This window comes from Mustelus asterias, chromosome 3, assembly GCF_964213995.1.
Source record: "Mustelus asterias chromosome 3, sMusAst1.hap1.1, whole genome shotgun sequence".
In the NCBI taxonomy this organism is placed as follows: domain Eukaryota; kingdom Metazoa; phylum Chordata; class Chondrichthyes; order Carcharhiniformes; family Triakidae; genus Mustelus; species Mustelus asterias.
The window spans coordinates 62408370-62430741 of NC_135803.1; the positions used below are offsets into that span (position 1 = coordinate 62408370).

General features: G+C 44.4%; 1 protein-coding gene across 1 annotated transcript; it reads left to right on the top strand.

Moving 5' to 3' along the window:
* The first annotated feature begins 441 nt into the window (after positions 1 to 441).
* On the top strand, positions 442 to 11710 carry LOC144491820 (hepatic and glial cell adhesion molecule-like). Its single transcript, XM_078210114.1, has 5 exons — positions 442 to 508; positions 4895 to 5254; positions 7629 to 7910; positions 10944 to 11036; positions 11667 to 11710. The coding sequence occupies exons 1-5, from the start codon at positions 442 to 444 to the stop codon at positions 11708 to 11710; spliced, it is 846 nt and encodes a 281-aa protein (XP_078066240.1).
* The last annotated feature ends 10662 nt before the right edge of the window (positions 11711 to 22372 follow it).

Below are 22372 nucleotides of genomic sequence, written 5' to 3' on the forward strand. Positions count from 1 at the left end.
TCTCCAGGGTTTTGCTAATGAGTTGGCTCACCTCGGTCATATTCTCCTTGGTGACTCTGCTCCTCCTTAATTACTATTTTTTCCATTCACATTCCATTTTCAAATATATTAATGGCCAATATTTATCCCTCAACTAAATGCAGATTAGCTGGTATAATCACATTGCTGCCTATGGGACCTTGCTGTGGGAAAATTGGCTGCTGCATTTCGTATATTAGTTACAAAATTTCAAAAGTATTTAATTGGCTGCAAAGCACCTTGGGACTTCCTGAGGTCATGGAAGGTGATATATCAATGCAAGTCTCTCTCGCTCTTTAGTCACGATCAGGTAGCTGATGGTTCAAGAAGACCATTTGCCGAGCATTGTATCCTGTGTCAGGATAAAAATTTTATCCCTTTTTTAGGACCAGCTAGCATTTTTGAAGAAAAGGAATACGGCGCATGGTGCAGATGCTGATAATGAAATTCTCAGATTCGTTTTATGTTCTCATCTTCAAACTTGCATCAGGTAATTCATGTTCATTGTGACAACCCAATGCTTACTGAATATTTTATGCGTGTCAAGCTAACACTGACCTCAAAAAGCAAACTCCCTGTCTGTTGAAACATATTCACCATTTAAGCCTGAAGAATGTGGGAGCTGTTTGGAAAATAAAAGGTCAGCAGTCACACCACTCTCCCAATGTCCATTGTGCACTGTTGGGGTTGACACTGCTCAGTTCACCAGCACAGGGAGAGTTTCAAACTCAACTTCAGCAAACACTTCTATCTCTCAGTGAGCCAACAACCCCCACAGTGACTTTGGTTAGTTGTCAGATTAACATAGAAGATTTTTTGGTTACCATATCTTGGCATGTAAATAGTAAGTGGGTTGGAAGAGGTAGGGTGTGTCCTATTAGGGACAAGTGATTTGTGAGATATCCTAAGAGGTGCATGGCAAGGAAGGTGTTTGCTAAGGAAGAGAATGTTGACAAAATATAAATAGAAGTTGAGACTGTAGAGGGATGGAGTGAAACTTAATAGGAAGAATGTAGCGGAAAGACTGGTATGCAGAGAGGGATAAGTCATCTGGTTTGGATGGCTTGTATCCCAGGTTATGAAGCAAAGTGGGGCTGAAGATAGTTTAAGGGTTATGCCAGAATCTTTCAAACTTCTCTAGATATGGGGGCGGTGCCAAAAGGATTGGAAAGTGGCAAATGTGACATTCTTGTTTGAGAAAGGATGTAAGGGAATTCCGAGGAACTGTGGGTGGGTGGATCAGCGCTTTTAGAAACATAGTCCCGAGGTATACAGCCCTCGGGTGGTGAGGGTCATGCCTGGGCACTAGCCTGAGCAGTGCCAGGTTGGAAGTGTCAGGGTAGCACTACCAGGGCTGGCCCTCTGGGGATCCTCTTTGGGGAGGAGTTCCCTTTATGTGTGGTGGGGTGCCTAATCCTGTGAGAGGGGTAGATGCATGGGATGGGGGTAGTGCCTCGATACCTGGGAGGGGGCAGGATGCCTGAGAGGAGGGAAATGCCGGGATACTTGTGGTTGGGGGGAAGAATGCTTGACAAAGGGGGCAGTGCCCAATGCTGGGGTGGGATACCCCTATTCTTGTGTGGTTTGAGGGTGGGAAATGCCCTGATGCTCATGTGGTGGTGGGGGATGGGGAAGAGGTGCCTTGATGCTTGCGTGGGGGGCTGGGAATGCGGGAGAGGGGGGGATGCGCCAATACTTACATGGTGGTTGGGGAGAGATGTCCTGATGCTTACATGCAGTGGGGGCGGGGGTGCCCTGATGCTTGTTGGGGGGGGTCCTCCATGTCCACGGGAGGAGTTTATTGCTAACACTGGTTGAAGCACCCTTTAAAGATGGTGCCTAGATCTCTGCGAAGCCGGCATAAACCATGCTCCCAGATACCCTGTGCACTGAGTGACAGAAAATCTGGACAGCAAACATGGCTGTACATCTGGAGAGATACGCAGCAGTTTTCAGCCTGAACCTGACACTGCCAAATGTGGGGAAAATTCCACCCAGTGACATTCTCTAAGACTCAGCTCGTGTTCTGTTGCTTTTTCTTTATTTAAGTGAGTTAGATGTTGAAATAGAGTCAAATTTCGCAAGTTGACAATAATACTAAATTTGGAGGAATGGTAAATAGTGAGGATGAATGCCAATTGGCTGAAAGGGAACATAGACAGACTAGCAGAATGGCAGACAAAAGGCAAATGGAATTTAATGCAGAGAAATGTGAGGGACAATAGAGGCTTAATGGCATGGTTCTCAAAAACATTCAGAAACTGAGGGATCCGGGGGGGTTCCTATGCTTAGATCTTTGAAGGTGTCAGAACCTACTGAGATAGTGGTTAGCAAACATATTGGATCTCTGGTTTCATAAATAGAAGTATTGACCACAAAAATATGGAAGTTATCCTGAACCTTTACAAAGCTCAGGTTTGTCCACAACTGGAGTATTGCACCCAACTCATAGTCACCAACCTTAGGACAGGAAGGTCCTTGAGTATGCAGAGAACATTTACCAGAACGGTTCTAGGGATGAAGGATGTTATCTACAACATTAGGTTGGAGATGGCGAAGTTGTTCCCCTTGATGCAAAGGAAATTATTCCCATCAGTTGATGACACCAGGACCAGGGGACACAGATTTAAGGTTTTGGGCAAAAAATACAGGCAGGATGTTAAGACGACTTGTTATGTGACGATGATAATGACCTGGAACCCGCTGCCTCAGAGGGAGATTGGAGTGGAAGTAATCAGTGATTTCAAAAGAAAATTGGAAAGGCAGTTGTCCAAAATAAATTTACAGGGCTATGGGATAGAATAGGAACCATTTGTAGGTTCCCTTAACAGTTGTATAATTTATTTAACAGTGTGGGCCTTTCTTCACCTTCATGGACCACATAATTTTATAACAAAACACAATTAACCTTTTTTGAAAGGCGTCCTAGCAAGGTGTTACATACAGAAAATGTGTTCTACGGGTACAAATGTACATATCTTTCAGCTATAACTAGGTGTAAACTGACTGAATTGCTCTACAGAGAGCCAGCATGGACAAAATTGGGCCAAAAGGCCTCCCTCTGTGCTGTAATGACGATTTAGAACTACTGAGTCCAACACAGAGCATCAAAGCTATCTAATCTTCCATCTCTTGGTATTTTGACTTGAGCAGTAAAATCTTGGGTGGGATTTTCTGGTCCCCCCCCCCCCCCCCCCCCGCCCCCCCCCCGCCCCCCCCCACCACCACCCCCAGAGTGTTTTCCAGCAGTGGAGGTGGCTTCTGAATGGCCCCCAACAGGACTTTTGGTCCTGCCGATGTCTATGATGTTTTGTGTGGCTTGTCCCAATCCACAGTTGGAGAGCCATGGGGCTGGGGTGGGGGGGTGGGGGGTGCTTGCCTTTGGTGGAACTGGAAGATCCCGTCGGCGGAAAGGACTAAAATTCCACCCACTAGTGGAATTTTCCACCAGTGGGATTTTCTGCTCCTGCTGAAGTCAATGGTAGATAACAGGGATCCTGTGGATGTGATCTATCTGGACTTCCAGAAGGCATTTGGTAAGGTGCCACACAAGAGACTGATCCAGAAGATTAGATCCCAAGGGGTTGGGGTAAATTTGTGACTTGGATTGAGGATTGGCTGACTGATAGAAAGCAGAGGGTTGGGATAAATGGGTCCTTCTCCAGTTGGCAATCTGTAACTAGTGGGGTCCCGCAGGATTCAGGTCTCAGACCACAACTTTTCACAATCTATATCAATGATCTACAAGCAGGACAGAGTGTAACAGAACAAAGTTTACTGATGACATGAAAATAGGTGGGAAAACAGGCTGTGATGAGGAGATAAAATGTTTATAAATGGATATTGACAGGCTAGGGAAATGGGCCAGAATCTGGCAGATGGAGTTTAACGTGGATAAATGCGAGGTTATCCATTTTGGCCAGAAAAATAAAAGAGCAAATCACCATTTAAATGGGAAACAGAATCTAAAGGCATCTGTGCAGAGGGATCTGGGTGTCTTTGTGCTTGAGTCTCAAAGTGGGTATGCAGATGCGGAATGTTATAAGGAAGGCAAATGGAATCTTGGCATTTATTGCAAAGGGTTCTAGAGTATGAAGTAGAGAAGTGTTGTTACAATTGTATAAGGCATTGGTGAGACCACACTTGGAGTATTATGTTCAGTTTTGGTAACCTTCTTTGATGAAGGATTTGGTGGCACTGGAGGTGGTTCAGAAGACATTCACCAGATTGATTCCAAGTTTGAAGGAACTGTCATATCAGGAGTGGTTGAGTAGCTTGGGCTTGTACTCGCTGGAGTACAGAAGAATGAGGGGAGATTTGTTTGAGATATATAAATTAATCAACGGGATTGATAAAGTAAATGTTAACCAAATGGTCCCTGTTCTAGAACAGTCTAGAACAAGAGGTCATAGTTGTAGAGAAAGAGGAGAGAAGTTCAAGACCGAGATAAGGAGCAGCTACTCTCGAGGATTGTGAATCTATGAAACTCACGGCCCCAGAGTGCAGTGGATGCAGAATCAATCAATAGAGTAAAAAAAAAAGAGATAAGTATTTGGTCAAAAGCGGGACAAAGGGTATGGGGAAAAGGCAGAGAAGTGGAGTTAGGATAAGATGGAGATCAGCCATGATCCTATAGAATGGCAGAGCAGGCTCGAGGGGCCGAATTGCCGACTCTCGCTCCTAATTCCTATGTTCCTCATGGACTTTTGAATGGTTTGCTGCATTGTCCAGTACCTCCCAGATAGGGCCTTAAAAATTCAGCCCAATACTTGCGTTTCCCTCAACCCTCACTCGTCATGAGTTCATAGTACTGTTTATTGTTTTCAGACCTTGAAACACTAATTTGATTTGTGCAATGTATGTTTGTCTTTTTCAGTATTCCATCTGTTTGTAGAGAGTGGAGAAGCATTACTCGCCAGACCCGATATCATCACTAATACCCCTGTAGGAGAACAGGTCCAGTTCCCTATACAGTACAATGGTACTGATCAATATGACATAACATTTAGATTGAAATTTCCGGTGCGCTTTAAGATTTTAACATGGAAATCCAATAGTCCACAAAGGCTGCACTTTGTCCACCCACTGTATCAGCACAGAGTTGGAATTTACAGTGATTTGGTGGTGCTGAATAATGTACATGTTAATGACACTGGCGAATATGAAATACAGATTGACTACTATGGGATAGAACTGAAAAACCGTGATGAAAGTACTTTCAGGATGCAAGTATTTGGTGAGTATTTAAAATGGAACTTCTGTTAATGTTGCAGCTTGTAGCATTGCAACATCAGAAAATCAGATTTTTCATTGAAGCTTAAGACATATCATGTTGGAAACTGCATTTGCTCATCTTTAAACTACATGTGACTCCCCAGCCACAGCAATGTGGGTGGCTCTGAAGCCATTCAGTTCAATTGAGGATGGACAATACATGCTGGCCCTGCCAACCTTGCTCACGTCCCCTGAATAAATGAAAACAGCTAAGTAGAATGGAGCAAGGTTTACCTTTATAGCAGAAATGCAGGACACACATTTTGCTTCGACTTACTTTTGCGAATGGTATTAGTTTTATCATTAATCCCCTCCAAGTTCACTGAAGTAGGTTTCAGAGCAGACCAGTCAGTAAGATTTCAGTTCATTTATACAAACCTAATGAATGTTGACATAGCCACCAATCAATTCTGAATAAGAGTGTATAACATGTGAAAACAAATACACCAACTAGTTAAAAGTTAACTTCAAAGTTAAAAGCAGTATTTTCTGTTACTGCTGTTTGCATAAAATGTGAATTAATATTTTAAAATGTCAGGTCCTGCAATTTGAATCATTCCTCACTCATTGGAAAAATGACTGAGAATTTCCTGCAGGTCCACATGATAGGCTGCAAAATTTCACCAGAATTTCAGTGGCACATTATTTTTACACATGTAAATAGAGTTTCTTCCAAATCTCCGACAAAGTTTTGGCTGCAGAATGAGAGAGGATCCAACAGAATTTAGGGGGAATTGACAGTCAAAGAACAAAGAACAATACAGCACAGGAACAGGCCCTTCGGCCCTCCAAGCCCGTGCCACTCCCTGGTCCAAATTAGACCATTCTTTTGTATCCCTCCATTCCCACTCCATTCATATGGCTATCTAAATAAGTCTTAAATGTTCCCAGTGTGTCCGCCTCCACCACCTTGCCTGGCAGCGCATTCCAGGCCCCCACCACCCTCTGTGTAAAATATGTCCTTCTGATATCTGTGTTAAACCTCCCCCCCTTCACCTTGAACCTATGACCCCTCGTGAACGTCACCACCGACCTGGGGAAAAGCTTCCCACTGTTCACCCTATCTATGCCTTTCATAATTTTATACAGCTCTATTAAGTCTCCCCTCATCCTCCGTCTTTCCAGGGAGAACAACCCCAGTTTACCCAATCTCTCCTCATAACTAAGCCCCCCATACCAGGCAACATCCTGGTAAACCTCCTCTGTACTCTCTCCAAAGCCTCCACGTCCTTCTGGTAGTGTGGCGACCAGAACTGGACGCAGTATTCCAAATGCGGCTGAACCAACGTTCTATACATCTGCAACATCAGACCCCAACTTTTATACTCTATGCCCCGTCCTATAAAGGCAAGCATGCCATATGCCTTCTTCACCACCTTCTCCACCTGTGACGTCACCTTCAAGGATCTGTGGACTTGCACACCCAGGTCCCTCTGCGTATCTACACCCTTTATGGTTCTGCCATTTATCGTATAGCTCCTCCCGACATTATTTCTACCAAAATGCATCACTTCGCATTTATCAGGATTGAACTCCATCTGCCATTTCTTTGCCCAAATTTCCAGTCCATCTATATCCTTCTGTAGCTTCTGACAATGCTCCTCACTGTCTGCAAGTCCTGCCAATTTTGTGTTGTCCGCAAACTTACTGATCACCCCAGTTACACCTTCTTCCAGATCGTTTATATAAATCACAAACAGCAGGGGTCCCAATACAGAGCCCTGCGGAACACCACTAGTCACAGGCCTCCAGCCGGAAAAAGACCCTTCCACTACCACCCTCTGTCTTCTGTGACCAAGCCAGTTCTCCACCCATCTAGCCACCTCCCCCTTTATCCCATGAGATCCAATCTTTTTCACCAGCCTACCATGAGGGACTTTGTCAAACGCTTTACTAAAGTCCATATAGACAACATCCACGGCCCTTCCCTCGTCAACCATTCTGGTCACTTCTTCAAAAAACTCCACCAGGTTCGTGAGGCATGACCTCCCTCTCACAAAACCATGCTGACTATCGTTAATGAGTTTATTCCTTTCTAAATGCGCATACATCCTATCTCTGGCAACATGTCACCAAGAAATCCATTGTACTTCACAAAATCCATAAACTGGACACAATTATGAAGCACAAACATGTAAATATTAGGACTTCTATTATATTGGAACTTAAGGCGTTAACATCAGTCTGTTTAAAATACAAAACAAAATGGAGATACTTGCATTTGTATTCTGGTTTATTACATCACTTAGAAATTCTCACAGAGCATCATATTAAATGAATTATTCAAAAGTGCAATGACTATGTTGTGTGGGTTAATTATTATCTGTCTATTTCAGAACCAGTTTCCCAGCCTGTGACAGCGATTCTTGGTGACTGTGTGAATTCACCAAATATCACTTTAAGATGCTCTGTGTCCAAAGGAACAAATTACTTGATTCACTGGGAAAAGGTGTCCATGTCTGGAGTTCTCAATGAGACATATGATGTGACAGTGCTTGTGATAGACTGTGTTACTGAAGTACAGCAACAATCATACAGATGTACAGCAGCAAACCCAGTCAGTAATGCAACCAGTGACCCAGTGACTGTTGACTTAAGTAACAGAGCTAATCCCAATGGTGAGAAATTGGAAAATAATCTGTATAGTACTACTACAACAACAACTCTTTCCTTCACATGAATTCAGCTGAGAACATGGAAAGATGAGTGAATTCATGTATATCTGTCCTGAGTACAACTGCAAAATCTGTCCTTCTCTCAGTGGGGGTTTCAGGGAATGTTCACCTTATTGAAAGATGTATCTAACTGCAGTGGGATAATGAAGGAAAACCCAGCTTGTTATTGCTTCATTCACAAATCCTTCAGATCTTACTGATTAGTCACCATGTTAAAGTTTGTACTAATTATCTTCAAAAATGACCAAGTACAATATGACAATAAAATAGTTCATAGATCCATTCAGAACTGATATTTAAACATGTCCCTTTCCTTTAAATGTCATGCAGTTCATTTTTTGAGCTGTTTGTGTGCCATGTAAATCTTCAAGATGTTAACGGGAATTGATAGGTTCGACAGGGAACAATTCTTTCTGCTGGTTGGGGAATTTAGGAATGAATGACATTCCATAAAAATTAGAGCCATCCTTTCCGGTTAAGAAGTTAAGAAATGCTTTACACACAAAGAATGGTGGTTGTTTTGAACTCTTTTCCCGACAGCATTGGATGATAAGTCAATTGCTAATTTTAAATTGTTGGTTGAAAACATTCTGCAACCAAAATGTATGAAGAGATGTGGGGCAAATGTGGACATATAGAATAAGGTCACAGAATTTTAACATTTCAGAAAAACTTGGACAGGTACATGGATGAGAGGGGTGTGGAGGGATATGGTCCAGGTGCAGGTCAGTGGGACTCGGCAGAAAAATGATTCGGCACAGCCAAGAGGGGCCAAAAGGCCTGTTTCTGTGCTGTAATGTTCTATGGTTCTATGGTTCGATCGGCCAGGATCTCATTTAATGGTAGAAAAGGATCAAGGGCCTATTCCTGTTCCTGTGTCATCATAATTTCAAAACTCAAAGTTCATTTAAGGCAGAAATTTAAACTGTTCAAAGTATATCAAATTGAATTAGTAGCTCAGGGAACAAAGGGAGAATTCACTTACCCTGATTCAGAGCAACGTGCTGTTGACATTGCTCAACAATCTTTCTCCAGACCATTTTGTTCAATACAATTCAGGTGCAAAGGGATGGCCCATGAACTTTTTGATATGTAATTTTATGACCGTGAATTGTTTCCAACTTCAAAAACATTTGCCTGAATTATTTAATCTAATTTTATCCATAATGCCTCACAAGTCAGTTTATCTGGTCTATGAAAGGTAAATTGACAGAAATATATGGGATATATTGTAATAGACAGAAAATTCAAACATCTCTTCCTTTTTCATTGTTGAATTGTGGTTTTACAAAGGTTTCAGTACAAGGTCCTGTCAGTGTTACTGTGCCTTAGCTGTGAATCTTCCCTCCTCTTCTGGCTGGCATAGTTTGTGTGCATTATAGGCAGTTTCTGTTCTCATATCACATTCTAACCAATGTTCAACCTGTCCTCACAATTTTTAGCACCTTCCTTGAGAAAACAGCCAGGGAATAGTTTGCAAGTAGTGACAAGAATACCCTTTCGTCCCTGGATAGAGGGATATGGTCCATGCAGTTGCCTTTCTCTCCCTCTAGTTTGTCCTATCCTTTTCCCTCAGTCTTGGCTGAGGCCCTCACTAAAAGGTTAGAACTCTGCCTCTCTTCAATGCTGCCTGCCTCTTTTACACTGCAGAGCTGGTTTTGCTGAACAAGAGCAGAAAATTCCCCTGCTGGTGAGGATCCCAGCACTGCACTCATTCCCTGCCCCCCACCCGAATCCCACATGAAGATATTTTTATATCTCAGCACTAAGGAATGTTCCAATAATTTCCTCTGCTCACCCACGAATGAAGGTAGTTTTTTGCTTCACCTGTCCTCTGTGTCTCTAACCCTGCTTGGCAGCTCTGGATTAACAGTGAGCAATGCAATGGGTGATCAAGCAGTGACTTTGTAGAAAGTATGCTGTGATTTTTTTCCCGGGAGTTAACGGTGTGTATTGATAAAATGAAATGCAATGAGTGTTGAGTTTATCCATTTTGACAAGGTGCCATGCAGGAAATAAAATGAAGGCAAATTGAATTAAAAGCTGGTAGCTCAGATATCAAGTTGGACGAAGGACACAGAATGAAAAGTCATGTTAATATATTTTTCAAACTGAAGGATCAATCCATTTGACAACAGAGCTTTTTTATGTCAACAGTTGAAGACAAGGAAAAAAATAAGGAAAATGGTTACCTTTTAAAAATGGAAGTCAAGTTGACAAAACTACTTCTTAAAGAAAAAACAAATGGCTCCTAGGTATTATATATGTGATAAATGCAAAGTACTGTGGATGTTGGAATCTGAAACAGAAACAGAAAATGCTGGAAAATCTCAGCAGGTCTGACAGCATCTGTGGAGAGAGAATAGAGCCAATGTTTCGAGTCTGGGTGATTCATCATCAGAGCTGATATGGCAGAGTAAAATCAGAGCTCTTGACGAAGGTTCAACCTGACTTAAAACATTTGACTCTTTTCTCTCTCCACAGATGCTGTCAGAATTGCTGAAATTTTCCAGCATTTCCTGTTTTTGTATTATCAATATGTGTAGAGGACACATAAACAACTGGGATCATTTATATCGCTGTTCGGACCAATGTTAGAATACTGAGTCAGTTTGTGCACCTTGCTTTAGGAAAGGTGACAAGGGGGCTGACTTGGCAAAAAAAAGTCAAAATTATGATGGATTTCGATGTGAAATCAGGAATAAACATTTCCACTCATCAGTAAGCACATTTATTTATTATCAATAGTAAAGTCAGAGATTAGAAGATTTATTTTTATGCAGTGGGTGTGTAATGATGTGCATTTCCTCACCAGAAACAGTGATGAGAACAGAATCCATAAAGCCTTTCAAAAGAGAAGTGATTGGAAAGAAACATGTCGAAGTGTAACGGGAGTGAAGCTCTCGAGAGCTGGCACAATGAGTATGAGCTGGATTGTCACCTTCCATTTCATAAAATTCTGTTCATTTATTTTAGGTGAAAGAAACAATTTGATGCTCCTGATTCCTGTGGCAACAACAATTTTGGTTTTAACCGTTGTGTACCTTTACACAGTTCATTGTAAAAGCGGTAAGTATTACATTTCGAATCAGGATAAAAATCAGAACAGAAATACAGACACTGCTGAACAGTGATCTGTTACTTCATTATCTGACACTATTTGTGGACAAGCTGGATGCTTTTACTTGAAGAATGTTTATCAATTAAAAGAGCGATAGCATTTATCAACCGATTGGAAAAAAAAGCAGGAAGAGATTATTAAGTCAGGAATGTTTTTTCTCAGCAATATTCTAACACATACAGCAGAATTCTACCGCCTCACCTGCCATTGGAGTGGAGTAGGCGAAGCGCGGACAATGGAAATATCCATTGACCTCGGGTGGGAATTTCTGATCGCGCTTGAGTGAGGCTGTAAAGTCCCACCTATAATTTCTAACTATACAGAACATTAAATCACACCATTGAATTTAAGCATTTTAAAATAACTAGTTTTAAACTTAATGGTTCTGGCTGAAATTACCTGATGTCATATACTTTTGCTTAGATGCATCATGTCTCTTACAAACGTGTCGGCGTTTTGATCTCTGACCAGCAGAATTAGGTGCAGCCCTGGTCAAACCACAGTGGGCTGTTCATTGTATTTATGGAGCATTCCTGCCTTGTAAACATATTCATTGATGTTCGTTACATGTTTTTCAGATAAACTGATAGAATCGTCATCCAGCAACAGTGCTCTCGTGTGATTTGTTGATCATCTCCTACAATTCACTCAGTGGAATGAATATATATTATACTTATTGTGGGAAGTGTTTGATGAGCAGATTGCAGTCCTGTTGTGTTATCAGTAGCTTTCTGTATTATTGCAACATAAGTGCTCAAGAATTTCAGGTGGAAATTTGCTAATTAGTTTCATATGATAGTTAGCAACAAGTGTCACCGGCTTCATAGAAGTTTCATAGAATCCGTACAGTGCAGAAAGAGGCCATCCAGTCTGCACTGACTCTTCGAAAGAGCATCCCACCCAGGGCCCATCCTCCACCCTATCCTAGTAACCCCATGCATTTACCATAGTTAATCCACCTAACCTACACACCTTTAGACACTAAGGAACAATGTAGCATGGCCAATCCATCTAACCTGCGCATCTTTGGACTGTTGGAGAAACACAGTAAGAAGTTTAACAACACCAGGTTAAAGTCCAATAGGTTTATTTGGTAGCAAAAGCCACACAAGCTTTCGGAGCTGCAATCCCCTTCTTCAGGTGAGTGGGAATTCTGTTCACAAACAGAGCATATAAAGAAACAAACTCAATTTACATGAATAATGATTGGAATGCGAATACTTACAACTAATCAAGTCTTTAAGAAACAAAACAGCATGAGTGGAGAGAGCATCAAGACAGGCTAAAAAGATGTGTATTGTCTCCAGACAAGACAGCCAGTGAAACTCTGTGGGGGTTACAAATAGTGGGACATGAACCCAATATCCTGGTTGAGGCCGTCCTCGTGTGTGCGGAACTTGGCTATCAGTTCCCCGGAGCGGAGAAGCTACGGCATCTCCTCAGGAGCCTTCAACATGTCATTGATGAAGACGAACATCTCGCCAAGGCCATCCCCACACCCCCACTTCTTGCCTTCAAACAACCGCACAACCTCAAACAGACCATTGTCCGCAGCAAACTACCCAGCCTTCAGGAGAACAGTGACCATGACACCACACAACCCTGCCACAGCAACCTCTGCAAGACGTGCCGGATCATCGACACGGATGCCATCATCTCACGTGAGAACACCATCCACCAGGTACACGGTACATACTCTTGCAACTCGGCCAACGTTGTCTACCTGATACGCTGCAAGAAAGGATGTCCCGAGGCATGGTACATTGGGGAAACTATGCAGACGCTGTGACAACGGATGAATGAACACCGCTCGACAATCACCAGGCAAGACTGTTCTCTTCCTGTTGGGGAGCACTTCAGCGGTCACGGGCATTCGGCCTCTGATATTCGGGTAAACGTTGTCCAAGGCGGCCTTCGCGACACACGACGGCGCAGAGTCGCTGAGCAGAAACTGATAGCCAAGTTCCGCACACACGAGGACGGCCTCAACCGGGATATTGGGTTCATGTCCCACTATTTGTAACCCCCACAGAGTTTCACTGGCTGTCTTGTCTGGAGACAATACACATCTTTTTAGCCTGTCTTGATGCTCTCTCCACTCATGCTGTTTTGTTTCTTAAAGACTTGATTAGTTGTAAGTATTCGCATTCCAACCATTATTCAGGTAAATTGAGTTTGTGTCTTTATATGCTCTGTTTGTGAACAGAATTCCCACTCACCTGAAGAAGGGGCTTAGAGCTCCGTAAGCTTGTGTGGCTTTTGCTACCAAATAAACCTGTTGGACTTTAACCTGGTGTTGTTAAACTTCTTACTGTGTTTACCCCAGTCCAACGCCGGCATCTCCACATCATGACTGTTGGAGAAAACCAGAGAATGTGCAACACCCAAGGCTGGAATTGAACCTGGATCTTTGGCGCTGTGAAGCAGCAGTGCTAACCACTGGTGCAGAATTTCAGACAAATTATAACACACACACTCCATTTGTCCAAACAAACCTTTCCAATGTTTCTGCTGCAAACAGATCTCCTCCCACCCAACTTCATTTCCCCTTCCTGATGTAAGCTTGTATTTCTTTCTCCATCATATACTTACCTAGTTTCCCCTTAAATGTGTCTGTGCTATTGTCAACAGCAGCTTTCACATTCTCACTCCTGAGGAGTTCAAAATATCCAGTTGGCTTCTTATTAAGCTGCTGTTGAGATCAGAAACCCCAAAGTATATTATGAAGTGGGACTAGACCCCAACTATTTGTTATTTTGTCATTAATGTGAGGATAAGGCAGTTCACTCCAGGCATGAATCTATTGATACACTTAGAAGCTTTTCTCAAAACAAACTTTATTTAACAATACAGTTTAACTATAATGAATGAATTAACTTAACATTTCCCAGTTGAACAACACTTAACGTGACAAGATACAGTTCTTAACTTCTAACCTATCTCTATAAACCTATTTGCCTTTTTAGATGTGTATTTTTTTAATACTGTTTTATTACTTTTAATTGAAGGGCAGCTTGGTGGCACAATGGTAAGCATTACTGCCTCACAGTGCCAGGAACCTGTGTTCGATTCCGGCCTCGCGTGACTGCGTGGGGTTTACATGTTCTTCCCATGTCTGTGGGTTTCCTCCAATGCTCTGGTTTCCTCCCACAGTTCAAAGATGTGCAGGTTATGTTGATTGACCATGCTAAATTGTCCCTTACTGTCCCAAGATGTGTAGGTTAGGGGGATTAGTGGCTAAATATGTGGGGTTATAGGAAGGGGTCCGGGTAAGATGCTCTATCAGGGAATCGGTGCAGTCTCGATGGGCCGAATGACCGCCTTCAGCATGGTAGGATTCAATGATAACATGGGCCGGTATTCTCCCAAAAATGTTCTTCGTCCCCAACTTCTGGGAAAATGGGAGTAAATCACGCTAGTTTTTTTAGCGTGATTCCTACAATGAATCTCCAACATTCCGTGCATCACAGAGTGCCCTCGCATGATTCACTCTGGAAATCTGGGGGCGGGGCCTATTCCTGCCTGAGAGGCTGGCAGCATAGCAGTTAGCGGGCCATTGCGCATTAGCCGATCTGTCAGTGCGGAGATCAGCGCATGGGCAGTGGCCCCACATTGCCGGCCTCCTGATCACTGGCCAGCCCAATTGGTGGCCAGCCCTGCAACCCCCAACCTCCCCCCCATTGCTGCCCTACAACCGACCTCCCCAATCCCCTGATCACTGGCTTCCTGGAACTCCCTGAGCCAGCTCTGATGTACCCATCCCCCAGCCAGCCCCGATGTCCCGAGCCCCTGCCCCACCTGGATGGCCAGCCGTGATCACCTCTTCCCTCCCTCTCCCAGTCATCCCAATGCAGATTAGCAGCGGGTCCCCCACCCGCACCGATCATCCCCAATAGGCCCGAGCCCTCTAATAGGCCCTCCTCCTCCCTCTGCCTGATGCTTGGTGAGCCGTGCCAAGGTGCCCATGGTCAGTGCCAGTTTTCCCCTTGGGAAGTGTCAGGGTGCAAGGCTGGCACTGCCCAAGGACCACTCTCCCTTACCCCCAGTCTCCTGGGGGTGCCACAATGGCCTCTCTTCCCTCCAGCGGGGTCGGGCTGCCTGTTCCCCGTTAGTGGGGAGCAGGAGTAAATCACGCTGGAGTGAACCACTCCTGGTGAGTTGGAGCGGGGATGGGGGAGACGTTAGCGAGCCTAGGGACTGATTTCCACGTTGTAATCAGCTCCGTGCCGATTCATTACATTTACACATCCCCAAATCTGTGGAATGGTCACATGGACTCGAAATGCCAACGGTCTCTCACTCCACCGATGCTGTCAGGCCTGCTGAGTTCATCCAGCATTTGCTGTCCTTACTTTAAAAACACCTAATTACCAGCAAAGGGCTTTGGGATGTCCATGGGTTGAGATGTGCTTTGTAAATGCAAGTTCTTTTGATGCATAAATTACAGCTGAAAATCTCAGTCTGGGAGACTCGCAGAGAGCGTGACACCCAGCAGGAAGCCTGCAAAACAGCCTCTGCTGATGTCTCCCGGCCCAATGCGTGGTTTGACCAGCGCAGCGGGCTGGGGGAATCGCCCCCAGAGTTTCTCATGGTGAGGAGGAAGATAAAGTATAATAATGAAACAAATGCTTCTTACTTTAATCTGCTGTTCAGATAAAGATGTACTTTTACATCGTATCTGCTTCCGGAAGCAAAGTTTAATTGTTGAAAATGAGGAATTTTGCAGCTGGATCAGGAGCTCAAGGTTCCAGCTCTGTGTCCTAAACAAGCATTAAATGAAAAACATTCTCCGGAATTTATTGTCCAGGTGAAATTTTCCAGAGCGTATGTACTTTTAGAGATTTTTATAGCCGATATGATACTTATTGAAGTGGAGTCTGTGTTGTAATGTAGGAAATGAGGCAGATACTTGTGATCAGCTAACTTCCACAAAACAGCAATGTGATCATCTGCTTTTGTGATGTTTATTAAGGTAAGCAGGCATGTTGGTAACATTTAAAGTGTATTTTGATGGAAACATGAATGGGAGGTGATCAGAGTATTGAAACCAAGGATCAGTCCAGGCTTGGTGGACCAGAGGGCCAGTTCCTGTCCTGTGTTCTTCTTTTTTTATGTTTGTATATATATTGGTTAGGACACAAGGGGTAACTCCCGCTGCCCCCTTTTGTAATAGTGCCTTGGGGTCTTTTACATCCACTTAAGCAAGTAGATTGGAACAAAGTTTACCATCTCATCTGAAAGGATCTCCGACAGGACAATCTCCCTCTCTACTGCACTGGGGTGTCAGTCTTGAGTTTTGTTCAACCGGCCTGGAGTGGGACCTGTACCCAGAACCTTGTGACTGAGAGACAAGAGACAACTGAATCAGGGCTCAGAAATGCAGCCTTTCAGCTAAGGGGACAAAAGTGAACAATATTTTGCTGCTTTTAATTTGACTGTGGTTCGTACACAAATGAGTTTAAAACAAGTTGCATTTGTTGAGTTTTCTGTGTGGCTGCATGTCAGAGGAAAAATAAATCATTTTCAAACATGAACAGACTGGATTTTGCACTCAGCAGTGAAGCAGCAGCATTCACGCATGACAATAAAAATGCTCACAAATATCACAGCAAGTTAACATATAGGTGCTGTGAGCAAAGAGGAAGGAAAATGATATGTTGTCCTTTTTTGAAAATGAGTTAGGTGTGAAAGAAATGGGCGGGGATTCTCCCCAAAAAATACTAAGTGCCTAACGGGGGGGGGGGGGGAGAATTTCCCTTCCATTGTTTGGGTGGACTGACCTGAATGAATCTCCGACACTGTGCATCACAGAGTGCCTCAGAGAGATTCACACCAGAAAGTGGGTGACGGGGGCCTCGTCCCACCCGAGAGGCCGGCGGCAGCAGAGTGCTGAGTGGACCACTGCGCATGCGTCAATCTGTCAGTAGGGCGATTTGGCGCATGCGCACTGACAGCCCCCCCATCGCCAGATTCCTGATCTCTGGCCTCCTGTTTATTCCCGAACCCCCACCCTGATCACTGGCCTTCCCTTCCCGATCACTGGCCTCTCCATCGCAGGCCTACCAGAACCACCTGGGCAGCTCCATCTCCTCTCCATGGCGAGACCTGACCACCCCCACCCCTCCCACAACCCTGATCTACCCCAGCAATGGCCAGACCCGAACCCCCCTGATGTCCAGCCCCGATCGGCCCTCACTCCCCCCCCCACCAACCCTAGTGCAGAGTGGCAGCGGGTCCCCCTCACCACCGATCACCGACAGTAGACCCTGTCCCCAGTCTGCCCCGGCCTCTCCGCATTTCCTCCTGCCCGGTGGGAAATCGGAGCGGAGCTGATTACTCTGAAGAAAAGGCCCTGGGTCACTCTCAATCTGCCGGACCCCGGCCGCGTATCCCGCTAAAGGCCCCCAGCTGCTGTCTCCCGGCCTGCTGCAGTACTCGCACAGCGAAACGGGCTGGGAGAATCACAACCATAAAGTTTAGCTTCAATTGGATCAGACTTTGATGAGATCATGTCTGGAATACAATGAGCTGTTTTGTTTTCCTCACCTAAGCAGAGACAAACTTGATGGTGCAATGAAATGTTCAATCTATTTGGGTCCTGGGGTGACAGGGCTTCCTATGAATAAAGATTCAGTAAAATGGACCTATGTTTCCTAGGATTTTGAAGAGTAAGAGGTCATCAATTTTGAAACACATCAGCATTTCAAGGATTTGATCGGGTAGAATGAGAGACATGGTCATTACTGGTTGGCCAGCATTTATTGCCCGTTCCTAGTTGCCCGAGGGCAGTTGAGAGCCAACCACATTGCTGTGGCTCTGGAGTTTATGAAGTCACATGTAGGCCAGACCAGGTAAGCACGGCAGATTTCCTTCCCTAAAGGACATTAATGGACCAGATGGGATCTTCGGACAATCGACAAATGGTTTCATGGTCATCAGTAGATTCTTAATTGTAGATTTTTTTTATTGAATTCAAATTCCATCACATCCCAGAACATTAGCTGAGTTTCTGGATTAATAGTCTGGCAATAATACCACTCGGCCATCACTGTCATTAACTTGGAAGTGTGGAGTGTCTGACCACAGTTTGCCTGTTAATTCATATGTATCTCTTACTAATTCTGAATATTAGAGTATATAATAGAGATTATACATTGTTTTACCTTTCTGATGTTGTATGTGTCTGTGAAGAAATGGAGAATAGTGAATGTTTGAATAATTCTCTTGGGTTGGTAATGAGATCTTTTCAATCTTTTTGTCTGGTGTAATATATTTTATTTTTCCTATTTAATAAAAGTTCATCCACAGATTCCTGTGACTTTGTTCAGTAACATTGGTCCCTGGTTTCTAAAAAAAGTCAAGGATCTTTCAACAAAAAAATCAACAGGTCTGGCAGCATCTCTTTAACATTTCAAATCCTTATGATTTTGAAGAAGGGTCATACGGACTGATAACATTAACTCTTTACTGCTCCAGAGATGCTGCAGACCTGCTGAGCTTATTCAACATTTTTGAATTATTTTCAATTTCCAGTGTATTTTGCTTTTATTTTACCATCTATCAAGCCAGGTTTCACTGACTTGTCCAGTATTAGCATCAGCTGGGATCATAACAATGCTCATTGTAGAAATATCAGTTCGTTATTTAAATCACTGGGGAGGGAAGCATCAGGATCTGTCTGGAGAAATGGATGAAAAGGCTCCTTCATCTTCTCTGTGCCACTAATGACTGGTCACTAGAGGGTGAGATTCCTATGCCATATTCATGTTATAAAGTTGCAGGTCTTGAATCTATAAATATCACTCTATGTTTCTGTTTAGAAACAGGACAATTAATACCACTCTGTGCTTTCTTATATTGGGAGTAAACGATAAGATCGTGAATCTGGAGCAGTCTTCAGACAGTGGCAGAGTGAGTCTGAAATTGAACACTGAGCCACACAGTAATTCCTGTGAATGAAATGTGTCTCCTTCCCAAATCACTGGCTTCAGGAACAGGAAACAACCAGACTTAGAATCAGATCCGTCTCTTTGCAGAATCGCCTTTCAGAGCTGCTCGTCTCACATCGCGAATTAAATACGTTTCATGTGTAAAGCTTAGTTGTAATTGTGTTTATTTATCAAGGATCGGCCGCTGCTTGATCAGATAATGTCAAATATAAAACAACTACTATAAACCTTTCAGATACTGAATCCTCAACATCACAATTCATTTGAAAATACTTTAAAACGTTCCCCCAAGCGTGTCGAGTTCAGTTGGTTTAGACCAAAGACCATGTGAACTGTCAGCAATCATTTACAACACTATCTCTAATTCCAAAAATTGGCGGTAATATCCTTCGTTTTCGGCGGGAAGTTCACCTGTAGAAGCTGCTGCTTGTGAAGTTCCAGCCCGGTTTGAGTTCAATCGGATGGAAATGTGAAAGTAGGTGAGTGTGGAGATTGGGAAGCAGCTCCTGGACAGGAGGGAACCAGTCCCCTCAAACACGAGCTGGTGAGTTTGAACAGACAGTAATGAATGTGTCTGAATTCAGCCTGACTGTCACTGAGACATTGCTCAGTCGCTGCTATTCACGGATTGCTCAAAGTTTCCACAAAGGAGCTGACACACAACTATTGGGAGGAGAGAATTTCAGGAAAAGGTTCAGAGGAGTATCTATAGTAAAGAGGATTTATAAGATGACAAAGAGGTGGTGGTGGTGGGAGAGATGGAAGTTGTGGGAGGAATGAGGGGGCGCGGGAGATGGTGAGTGAGGAAAGAGATCTTAAAACATCTGCATTGGTGACACGGGGCTCGGAGACAATGGAGCCCCTGGGTGGTTGGGTGAATGGTTGGGCAGTACCCACCGGTCATCCTGGCAGTGCCAGTGTGCTGTGGGTGCGGCCTGAGTAGGGGCTATGCAAGAGGTGGTGCATGTCAGGCAACTATGTTGGGGGTCACAATCGGGGAAGGGGGGGGCTTCTTACGGGTCACAATGGGGGGCATGTTAGGATTTATGATTAGGGGGCATGTTGGGGAGTATGATGGTGGTGCATGTCGGGGGTCACAATGCCGATGAACCATGTTGGGGAGGGGCTGTGGGAAGATGCTGCCGATGAAAGGGTGTGTCCTGATGCGCCTTTGTAGCCATACTGACTGGCGTGTTTAGGCATTGCCCCCCTCCCCAGTGACAGCACTAGAAATTAGCATATGTATGCCTCCACTGATCTCTGTCATTTTTAAAATACTTTTCCGATTCAATCAAATCAAGTCCAATTCAGAGTCTCAACAAGTTGAGACATTTCCGATCCAAGCTGACAAGACAGGGCATGCAATCCTTGACCCTGTCTTGGGCCTGATCTACATGAGCCAAGCTGATTGGAGTAGGCGGAGATTTCCTCCTCCAAGGCTTGATCTCATTTGCATCTTAGCCAAAAGACAGAGATGCCGCTTTTAAAAATTGCTTCATCTGAAAATGAAGCTCAAATGCAACCAAATGACCTCAACCAAGTGCAGCATCCACATAACTACACTTGATCTTAGCCAAAAGTCATTTAGGTAAGCTGCTTCTTGCTAATATTGCAATTTACACTTGGTTCTGCCTAAATGCCTGCTAACCTTGTTACTGGGAAAGTCACATCTCATTCTGCCTGTTAGAAACATAGAAACATAGAAAAACTAAAGCACAAACAGGCCCTTCGGCCCACAAGTTGTGCCGAACACATCCCTACCTTCTAGACCTACCTATAACCCTCCATCCTATTAAGCTCCATGTACTCATCCAGGAGTCTCTTAAAAGACCCTATTGAGTTCGCCTCCACCACCACTGACGGCAGCCGATTCCACTCGCCCACCACCCTCTGTGTGAAAAACTTACCCCTAACATCTCCCCTGTACCTACCCCACAGCACCTTAAAGCTCTCGTAGCAGACATTTCCACCCTGGGAAAAAGCCTCTGAGAGTCCACCCGATCTATGCCTCTCAACATCTTATACACCTCTATTAGGTCTCCTCTCATCCTTTGTCTCTCCAAGGAGAAAAGACCGAGCTCCCTCAGCCTATCCTCATAAGGCATGCCACTCAATCCAGGCAACATCCTTGTAAATCTCCTCTGCACCCTTTCAATCTTTTCCACATCCTTCCCATAGTGAGGTGACCAGAACTGAGCACAGTACTCCAAGTGGGGTCTGACGAGGGTCTTATATAGCTGCATCATTATCCCCGGACTCCTAAACTCAATCCCTCGATTGATAAATGCCTGCACACCATACGCCTTCTTAACCACCTCCTCCACCTGCGGGGCCGATTTTAGAGTCCAATGGACCCGGACCCCAAGGTCCTTCTGATCCTCTACAGTACTAAGAGTCTTTCCCTTTATATTGTACTCCTTCATCCCATTTGACCTACCAAAATGGACCACAACGCATTTATCTGGGTTGAAGTCCATCTGCCACTTGTCCGCCCAGTCTTGCATCCTATCTATGTCCCTCTGTAACTTCTGACATCCCTCCAGACTATCCACAACCCCATCAACCTTCGTGTCGTCGGCAAACTTACCAACCCATCCCTCCGCTCCCTCATCCAGGTCATTTATGAAAATGACAAACAGCAAGGGTCCCAGAACAGATCCCTAGGGCACACCACTGGTGACTGACCTCCATTTAGAAAAAGACCCATCTATACCCACTCTCTGCCTCCTTTGGGCAAGCCAGTTCTGGATCCACCGGGCAGCAGCCCCTTGGATCCCATGCCCTCTCACTTTTTCTAGAAGCCTTGCATGGGGGACCTTATCGAACGCCTTGCTAAAATCCATATAAACCACATCTACCGCCTTCCCTTCGTCAATGTGTTTAGTCACATTTTCGAAGAACTCCACCAGGCTCGTAAGGCACGATCTACCCTTGACAAAGCCATGCTGAGTATTCTTGAGCATACTAAACCTCTCTAAATGCTCATATATCCTGTCCCTCAGGATCTTCTCCATCAGTTTACCAACCACTGAGGTTAGACTCACCGCTCGGTAATTACCTGGGCTATCCCTATTCCCCTTCTTGAAAATAGGAACCACATCCGCAATCCTCCAATCCTCCGGCACCTCTCCCGTCTCCATCGACGACGCAAAGATCATCGCCAGAGGCTCTGCAATCTCTTCCCTCACCTCCCACAGTAACCTGGGGTACATCCCATCCGGACCCGGCGACTTATGTATCTTGATGCCATTCAAAGATTCCAGCACAACCTCTTTCTAAAAATCCACATACTCAATTCTTTCAGTCCACCGCACGCCCGCAGTACACCCACCCAG

What these genes read in the sequence shown, in the direction of transcription:
- LOC144491820 (XM_078210114.1), top strand. Translation starts at nt 442, where the DNA reads ATGGTGCAGATGCTGATAATGAAATTCTCAGATTCGTTTTATGTTCTC. An exon ending in CATCTTCAAACTTGCATCAG is followed by an intron (nt 509 to 4,894) that starts GTAATTCATGTT and finishes TGTCTTTTTCAG; the next exon opens with TATTCCATCTGTTTGTAGAG. An exon ending in TTTCAGGATGCAAGTATTTG is followed by an intron (nt 5,255 to 7,628) that starts GTGAGTATTTAA and finishes TGTCTATTTCAG; the next exon opens with AACCAGTTTCCCAGCCTGTG.